The sequence below is a fragment of the Octopus sinensis genome, linkage group LG25 (genome assembly GCF_006345805.1).
Source record: "Octopus sinensis linkage group LG25, ASM634580v1, whole genome shotgun sequence".
NCBI classification, from domain to species: Eukaryota; Metazoa; Mollusca; class Cephalopoda; order Octopoda; family Octopodidae; genus Octopus; species Octopus sinensis.
The window spans coordinates 5249994-5259782 of NC_043021.1; the positions used below are offsets into that span (position 1 = coordinate 5249994).

The 9789-nt window shown below is 41.8% G+C and overlaps 1 protein-coding gene across 3 annotated transcripts in view; it reads left to right on the forward strand.

Annotated features, from left to right (window-relative positions):
• The window catches only part of LOC115224341 (RPA-interacting protein A), a 42368-nt gene extending 37461 nt beyond the window's left edge, over positions 1-4907 (forward strand). For 2 of the 3 annotated variants that reach the window (XM_036513503.1, XM_036513502.1), the window contains exons 7-8: positions 3050-3187; positions 4628-4907. In XM_036513503.1, coding sequence (XP_036369396.1) covers positions 3050-3187; positions 4628-4657 — 168 coding nt within the window. In that variant the 3' untranslated portion in view covers positions 4658-4907. The remainder of the gene's footprint in view (positions 1-3049; positions 3188-4627) is intronic. The other variant, XM_029795213.2, reaches the window with a different exon arrangement.
• The last annotated feature ends 4882 nt before the right edge of the window (positions 4908-9789 follow it).

Genomic DNA, 9789 nt, shown 5'->3' on the forward strand with positions numbered 1-9789 from the left:
GCTACTGACTTGGTCTCCTAGGTAGCGGAAGCTATCAACTACTTCTAGTTTGTCTCCCTGGAACGTGGCAGAAGTTGGTCTCTGCATATTTCCAGTGTTTATTGCTCCTGAGCATTTGCCACAGACAAAAACTATTTTCCTAGTTAGCCTTCCTTTGACATTGCTGCACCTCTTATGTGTCCATAGCTTACACTTGGTGCATCTTATAGAGTTTCTACCTACACCTTTTTTACAGATCGAGCAGGGCCATCTACCTGAAGGCGTTTGTGATTGATCTACCTTCCTACTTATTAGAACTTTGGTTTTGGCTAGGTTGATTCTAAGGCCCTTCGATTCTAATCCTTGTTTCCACACCTGGAACTTCTCCTCCAGTTCTGATAGTGACTCAGCAATTAGAGCAAGGTCATCAGCATAGAGGAGCTCCCAGGGGCAACCTGTCTTGAATTCCTCCGTTATTGCCTGGAGGACTATGATAAATAGGAGGGGACTGAGGACTGAACCTTGGTGGACCCCAACCTCTACCCGGAATTCTTCACTGTACTCATTGCCCACCCTCACCTTACTAGCAGCGTCTCTGTACATGGCTTGCACAGCTCTCACCAACCATTCTTCTATCCCTAGTTTCCTCATTGACCACCAGATAAGGGACCGGGGGACCCTGTCAAAGGCTTTCTCCAAGTCAACAAAAGCCAGGTACAAGGGCTTATCTTTGGCTAGGTATTTCTCCTGCAGCTGTCTTACCAGGAATATAGCATCAGTAGTACTTTTCCCTGGCACGAACCCAAACTGCATATCATCTAAGGTAACTCTCTCTCTAATTAGTTGGGCTACAACCCTCTCCGTAACCTTCATTACCTGATCCAGCAGCTTGATGCCCCTGTAGTTATTTGTCTCTAGGGCGTCGCCTTTACCTTTGTAGCAGTTGACTATTATGCTGCTACACCAGTCATTGGGTATGACCCCCTCGTGTATCACCTGGTTAACTATACGGGTGACTAAGCTATAGCCGACACCACCAGATATTTTGAGCATCTCTGCAGTAATTCCTGATGGGCCTGGGGCTTTCCCTGTTTTCATGCTTCTAATTGCCTTATCTACTAAGGAACTGTTAACTCGGATTGCTGGTCCCTCTGTTGGGTCGACATTCGGCAGACTCTCTTTATCCCATTCATTTTCTTCATTCAGCAACCTATCATAGTGGCGTCTCCAAGTCTCTCTCTTTGCACCCTCATTAAGTGCAAGTGAACCGTCCTCCTTGCGAACACATTTCTCTCCTACCACGTCACGATTCTCTCTCACACACTGTCTTGCAACACGAAATACCTCAAGTCTTTCATCCTCACGACGCAGGACATTGGCAAATTTTTCCTTCTCTGCTTCCCCTCTGGCTAGATAGACCTGTCTCCTGGCTTCCCTTCTGGCAGACTGATACACTTCCCTGCTACCACCGTTCTTCCAGGCCTTCCAAGCCTGTTTCTTTTGTCTAATAGCCCTGTCAACGATATTGTTCCACCACCACGTTATTTTGGGTCTTAAGGGGACTTTGCACCAGCCACAGATCTGGTCAGCGGCTTTCAGCAGGTTGTCCCTCAGAAGCGTCCAGTTGTCAGAAGCGTCCAGTTGTATATATATACAGTTGTATATATATGTATATATATACTGGCAAAATGTTATCTGTAGGAAGAACATTAAATAAATGTACAATCCAGATGTGGATAATCTAGACCTAGGTTTCGAACTTTCCAAATTACATTTGTTAACCTGTAGGTACAATCATGTACAAGCCTGCAGGTATAATCATGGATGTATGGTTGAAAAGTTTAGTTCCCAATTACATGGTTCCAGGTTCAATCCTATTGCAAAGTACTTTGGGCAAGTTTCTTCAGCTATAGCCCTGACCACAGCTTTGTGAGCGAATTTTTGTAGACAGAAACTAAGAAGCCCATTGTTTATATATGTGTGTGTATGAGTTTGTGTCACTTTGTCTTGACATCATACAAGTTGTGTCATTTATTTCCAACATTCTTGGAGAATATGTCTGGCCATGGGAAAATATCTATCGTACTTGGAAAGAGGTGAGGATTGGTGACAGGAAAGTCATCTGGCCTTAGAAAATCTACCTCAATGAACTGCATCTGATCCATGCAATCATTGGAAAATGGGTGTTAAAACAGTGGTGGCAGTGGTGGTCTCCTCTTCCTCAAATACACAAATTACTAAAGGCTTGTATCTCTTGCCATATGCCCTCTACTAAATCAAGTGGGTGCCCCATAAAAGTACAGCTTTTTTTTTTTAACCTCAACTGGTCCTGCTTTATTTGTCGTTATTTCAAAAGAAATCAAAGAGGATAACATTTAAACAATACCCGAAGGAATTTCTCTCCAGGATATTCAGATACATTTTGACCCATAACTCCAGCCCCCTATACAAATTCGGCTTTGTGGTCCCAAAATATAACTTACAAGACTTCACTGGGTAGTGCTGTTAAGTTAGACATGGTCTAAGCCCTTAATGACTGAAACCTATTTATGTGTATGTGTACCTATGCGAGTATATCTGTGTGCATGTGTATATGACTATGTATGTTGAGGTGGGTATATACGTTGGTGTGTGCATGTGCGCATAACCCTGAGCACCTTTTCAAACTCCATCCGTCTAACACCCATAGACATATTTACAAAGTCAGAAAACAGCACAGCTCCCACGACTTTCGGAAACATTTTTTCACGCTAGAGTTGCTGAAGCATGGAACAAACTGCCAGCATCAGTTGTTAGTTGTCGGAGCACTGCATCCTTCAAAACTTCCATGCTTCCTGAGATTCGCCAACACTACACCTGATTTTCTCCCCTTCATACACACACAAGCATGTATCTGACTCATACATTATTCGCTTTCCAGATACTTATACATTACTGCATATACTTTATACGCACTGTCTGACAAGTTGTGGTGCACCTGAGCACTGTATACAATAATTTCATTATTATTATTATTATATGTCAAGATGGCTTTTGTTCATAAAAGTGATACATTTAACTATATTTGCAGCAAGATGGCTTCAAACTGGCTGATGTCAAAGCTCAGCTAGACAGCGGTATTGAAATTCATAACTTTACCTGTGATGCTGAACCAGAGTTTTCCATGATGTGTGTATTAGGGACCACGAATCTTTTTATGACATGCGAGGTAAGCTTATTTCCATGATGTTGCTCATTGTTTTTCAATCGAAAGGTGTTACGTCTGGGTAAGGTACAGAGAGATATGACAGGGTGGTGCTGTAGTAGGATGGTGAGAGGGGGTGCTATGCTAAGAGAAGTAAAGTTGAGCTTGGAGGAAAGAGTGAACAGTTAGGAGGTGATGCTTGGGGGAGGAGTGTTGCTGTTTATTGATGGGAAACCAAGGGCTAGGGGTGAAAGATGGTAGAATAGAGCAATGGAGAGTAAACCATAGAGGACTGACAAAACAGAAAATCGAAAAATGAAGGAAAACAAGAAAGAAAAAATATTAAAATATATAAAAAAATAGCCTCATGCTAGTAGGGTATTAAGAGCACCATCCGAGTGTGATTGTTGCCAGAGCGGCTATCTGGCCTCTGTGCCGGTGACACATAAAAGACACCGTTCATGTGTGATGGTTACCAGCATCGCCTTACTGGCACCTGTGCCAGTGGCATGTGTAAAAGATTCGAGCGAGGTCGTTGCCAGTACCGCCTGACTGGCCCCGTGGCAGTGGCACGTAAAAGCACCCACTACACTCTCGGAGTGGTTGGCGTTAGGAAGGGCATCCAGCTGTAGAAACTCTGCAAGATCAAGATTGGAGCCTGGTGCAGCCATCTGGTTCACCAGCCCTGTCAAATCGTCCAACCCATGCTAGCATGGAAACCGGACGATAAACGATGATGATGATAATGTATATATATATATGTATATGTATATGAGGGTTCATAGCCTAGTAGTTAGGGTGTTTCACCCATGATCACTAGATAGTGATTTCAATTCCTAGACTGGGCGGTGCATGGTGTTCATGAGCAAAACAGTTCCTCTCATGTTGCTCTGCGATCACTTTGACACCTGGTGAGTGGTATACTGTGGACCTGTTCAGACAACGTCAATTTGATGGAGAGCGTGAGCTAATGTGTGGCATGACCATTTGATCACTATTAACAAATCATTTGCATAGGTCGTTTGGCGGCAAAAGCTGAACGCTCATACGTCGTCTTCAACGGGAGAGTCCATCATATGTATGTAGCAAAATGACTCATATTAAGTTGATGTTTGGAGCACAAGTTAACAGAAATTTTGATGGCAGGTTTTACTTTAGATCACCCTAAAGCAGAAAGTTTGTATTATGGAACCATGACAGTCTCAAGTGGGTTGGTATCAGAAGGATTCGATGTTAATTTTTTTTTAATTTATATTTTTTAGATATTCTTGATAGTTTTTTTTTAATGTTCTTTTTTACATGTCATTTTTTTCATAATTATTTTCTTACATATTTCAGGTTTTTTATAAATAATTTCTTTTTATAAATCATTATTTCCCTTTATTTGCCTTCAAAAATTTTTTCTTGCAATGTCCTAATTTCCATGTTACTAAACCGGTCTCGTATGTCTGTTGTATTTTGCAGGCATGTGACTTTATGCACATTATTATTTAAATGTGTCCTTCACAGCAATTCATTTGCCAGCCATCCTTTGAAAATGATGAAGCTTGTTGGTTTGTTTGTTTTTTTTTTTTGCTACATTGAAACCACATACACATCCATACATACACACACTCACACCTGTTCAGATACCATTCTAAAAACATTTGTAAATAGTCATGTATATTTCTTGAATCACAAAAGTAAGATTTTAATAAATGCTTTATATTTTTTTTTTAAATAAAACTAGTTGATATTGTTTTGTCATCAATTCTTTAAACTTCCATTTATTTTATTGAATATATATTTCTCTCATACTGCATCCTTCTCTACTTCCATATTTACTTAGTATAATGTTTCTTCTCCCCAGTCAAGGTTTGTAGTCTCACAAATTGCATGGCAATTTCACCAGTGCTGGGGTACAAAAAAAGGTACCCAGCATGGAGAGGACATCCAGCTATAGAAATTAAACTGAACAGACTCTGTGCTAAATATAGTCCCTAGGTCCATTGGATCCCTGTCAAACGGTTTGAACCTTACCTATTTCTTTATTACCCACAAGGGGCTAAACATAGAGGGGACAAACAAGGACAGACATAGGTATTAAGTCGATTGCATCGACCCCAGTGCGTAACTGGTGCTTAATTTATCGACCCCGAAAGGATGAAAGGCAAAGTCGACCTTTGCGGAATTTGAACTCACAACGTAACGGCAGACGAAATACCGCTAAGCATTTCGCCCGGCGTGCTAACGTTTCTGCCAGCTTGCCGCCTTAAACTGTTTGATCCTTACCAGCATCAAACATGGAATTTTAATAATGATGATGGTAATGGAATTGTCAAACCATAGTGTCATTGATTACAGATTTCAAGTGGGCTAATCACTGGTTCACTGCAGTTCAGATGGTACAAATGACAAGGGAGTATTGGTGAACTGATACAAAGCAAATATTGCAAAAGACTTTTCTTGAATTGCACACATTTTACAGTTTTGTCATCAACATACATGAGTGAGAAATACACACACACTCATACACACATTGCGTGTGTGTGTGTGTGACATTAAATGATATGTGTATGTGCCTTTGTTTCATTTATGTTAGCATTTAGTTGATATATATATATGTAAAATATGAATTAGAGATAAAACCACTATTATGCAACACAGTGATAGGCATAAACCCTCCACATGCAATAACCTTCTTTACGCATTGATTCACTGAATTTGTCAAGGTGAGTATATCCTCTTGTGTCATGCTTTGAGCAGCATCCCAGAGGGAAGCTTTACTTGAAAACTGCAGTCCATCTTTTAGTTTCCATCTACCAAATCCACTCAAAAGGCTTCAGGACATTTCACAGTTTCTGGATCGGGTTTAAGTCAGGGAACAAGGCGGCCATTCCATCAAATGACCTTCAGAGAAGCCTGTTTGCTGCTGGTATTCCTTAGAATCCTTCACTGCATGAGATGGGTTATTGCATGAAGACCAGCTTTCTCTTGAATGAAAGTTTTTTGCTTTTTGAAGTGATAATAATAATAATGAAATTATTGTATACGGTGCTCAGGTGCACCACAACTTGTCAAAAGTGCATACAAAGCATATGCAGTAATGTACAAATGTCTGGGAAGTGAACAGTCTATGAGTCAGATACATGCTTGCGTGTGTATGGAGGGGAGAAAATCAGGTGTAGTGTTGGCAAATCTCAGAAAGCATGGAAGTTTTGAAGGATGCAGTGCTCCGATAACTAACAACTGATGCCAGCAGTTTGTTCCATGCTTCAGCAACTCTTAGCATGAAAAAATGTTTCCGAAAGTCATGGGAGCTGTGCTGTTTTCTGACTTTGTAAACATGTCCATGGGTGTTAGACAGATGGAGTTTGAAAAGGTGCTCAGAGTTATTGTTTGTAAGATGGTTAATAATTTTATGGGTGTCTGCCAAGTCAGCTGCCAGACGTTGGAGTTTTAATGTATCCATGCCCAGGGAAGTAAGGCATTCAGAATATGGTAGATACCTGATGGAGGGTATTCTCTTGGTTGCACGTTGCTGAACGGCTTCCAGACGATTAATATCCTGGGCAAGATAGGGGTTCCAGGTGAGATCACACCATAGCTATATAAAGCCTCAGATAGATAGCCAGAGAGTGGCTCACAAAGGACTTGGTAAGTGATGCTAAGACACCCTCAGCCTTCTTGGCAATTTTAGCAATGTGTTTTGTCCAACGCAAATCGCTGTCGACAATAATGCCCAGATCACATTCACAAGAAGACTTTTTGAGATTAGTGTTGTGGAGGGAGTAAGTAGACGCTGGGTTTTTCCTCCCAAAATGCATAGTGGGACATTTGTCCACAGCCAGCTTGAGTTGCCAGTCCATGATCCACTGCTGCATTGTGTCCAGGTCTGATTGCAATAAAGATCTATAGTGTACAGGATCTGTCCTCTTTATTTCGAGGTACAGCTTGATGTCATCTGCATTTTACAGCACTGTGGCATTCTTTAAGTTGGCATCTATGTCATTAACATATGCAACAAATAAAAGGGGGCCAAGAACAGATCCTTGTGGTACACCAGATGTCATCTCATAGGGTGAAGAGTGCTGTCGTAGAGCTGTGACAACCTGTTTTCGGCCGATAATGAAGGAACCCGTCATAGAGATCATCTCTTACACCCATTGCAGAGAGTTTCACCATAAGTCTTTTGTGTGGCACAGAATTAAAGGCCTTAGCAAAGTCCAGGTAAACAACATCCACCCAGGATCCGCAATCAGTGATTTGGGTAATGTCCTCAAGAAACTCTATGGCAATTACCTCATGAGTGGTTGATTCAGTGACTTCTATTTCTCAAAGTGAGAAGATGTACCACAACGGTGGATCATGACAATGTTTGGGTGGGGTACGAAACTTCAGGATGTGACATAAGTAAGTAACAAGTGAATAAAACCTGCAATAAAGTATTAACTAACACTTCAAAAAAGGGTTTCAATTAAAACTATATATATATATAGGTGCAGGAGTGGCTGTGTGGTAAGTAGCTTGCTAACCAACCACATGGTTCCGGGTTCAGTCCCACTGCGTGGCATCTTGAGCAAGTGTCTTCTGCTATAGCCCCGGGCCGACCAATGCCTTGTGAGTGGATTTGGTAGACGGAAACTGAAAGAAGCCTGTCGTGTATATGTATATATATATAAGTGTGTGTGTATATGTTTGTGTGTCTGTGTTTGTCCCCCTAGCGTTGCTTGACAACCGATGCTGGTGTGTTTACGTCCCCGTCACTTAGCGGTTCGGCAAAAGAGATCAATAGAATAAGTACTGGGCTTACAAAGAATAAGTCCCGGGGTTGATTTGCTCGACTAAAGGCGGTGCTCCAGCATGGCCGCAGTCAAATGACTGAAACAAGTAAAAGAATATATAGTAATGTCCTCAAGAAACTCCGATGGCAATTACCTCATGAGTGGTTGATTCAGTGACTTCCTCGATGTGTCGAGGTTCCGTAAGAGCTACGGGTAAATTGCTGAGCAAGGCACTCCGATACAACACCTCATTGCAAGGTTTTGCATATATGATGGCACTGATTACTGTAGACCATTTTCTCACTTTGAGAAATAGAAGTAAAAACATTTTTCATGTGATACTGAAGTGTCTAAACAAGAGGGTGGTGGGGCCAGAATAAAATAGCTTGGATTATGGTAGTTCAAGATATATTGTATTTGGAAAGAAAGACAGGCGGGTCATGGTGGGAATGCTTATGATCACAAGCCTGTCAGCTTGATCGGAGCTGATCTGGAGTTAAACAATAACCAGTAATTAAATAAATATCCATATTTCAATTTATTTATAATTGTATTATTTATTCAATCATGGCACATAAAAAGCACCATCCAAACGTGGCCGTTGCCAGCGCCGCCTTGACTGGCTTCTGTGCCGGTGGCACATAAAAAGCACCATCCGAACATGGCCAATGCCAGCGCCACCTTGGCTGGCTTCCGTGCCGGTGGCACATTAAAAGCACCAACCGATTGTGGCCGATGCCAGACTCCCCCCTGGCACGTAAAAAGCACCCACTACACTCGCGGAGTGGTTGGCGTTAGGAAGGGCATCCAGCTGTAGAAACACTGCCAGATCAGACTGGAGCCTGGTGCAGCCCCTGGCTTCCCAGACTCCGGTCGAACCGTCCAACCCGTGCTAGCATGGAAAGCGGACCTTAAACGATGCTGATGAAACTGCATAAAGCATTCCTATCTTACTCTGAGCTTTCCCCTAATTTTTAACAAACTTGAATAAACTAATATGCTCCACTGTATGTGTATATATACACACACATACATTTAGGTTTACATATCGTGTGTTTGTAACCACCCTCTACTTCTTGACAACCATAATCGGTTTGTAATTTGGTGGTTCGCAAAAGATACAGATAGAATAAGTGTGGTAAGTAGCTTGTTTACCAACCACATGGTTCCGGGTTCAGTCCCACTGCGTGGCACCTTGGGCAAGTGTCTTCTACTATAGCCTCGGGCCGACCAAAGCCTTGTGAGTGGATTTGGTAGACGGAAACTGAAAGAAGCCCGTCGTATATGTGTGTATATATATATATATGTATGTGTATGTGTGTGTGTTTGTCCCCTTAGCATTGCTTGACAACCGATGCTGGTGTGTTTATGTCCCCGTCACTTAGCGGTTCGACAAAAGAGACCGATAGAATAAGTACTGGGCTTACAAAAGAATAAGTCCCGGGGTCGTGTTGCTTGATTAAAGGCGGTGCTCCAGCATGGCCGCAGTCAAATGACTGAAACAAGCAATAGAGTAAAGAGAATAAGTACTGGGAGCGATTTGTTCAACTGAAACGGTTCAAGATGGGGGTCCCAGCACGGTTGCAGTCCAATGACTAAAGTAAAATATAAAAAACATTATGGGCTTTACACATTCAAGATGCATTTTTAGGGTTAGACCTGTGCTTCGCAAACACATTTTTTTTTTAGCTATTACTCCCTTTAATTTATTAAAACTTTTTAGGTGGACCTTCATCTGTGCCCGGTATCTTGCTACGGTTTAATAAAATTAAATACAGAACACAAAAGGTATCTTTTCAGTTTGAACAGCAGTTTTTCCTAGCGGTGTCATATGAAATTGTCACCCATAATTATGACCCTAGT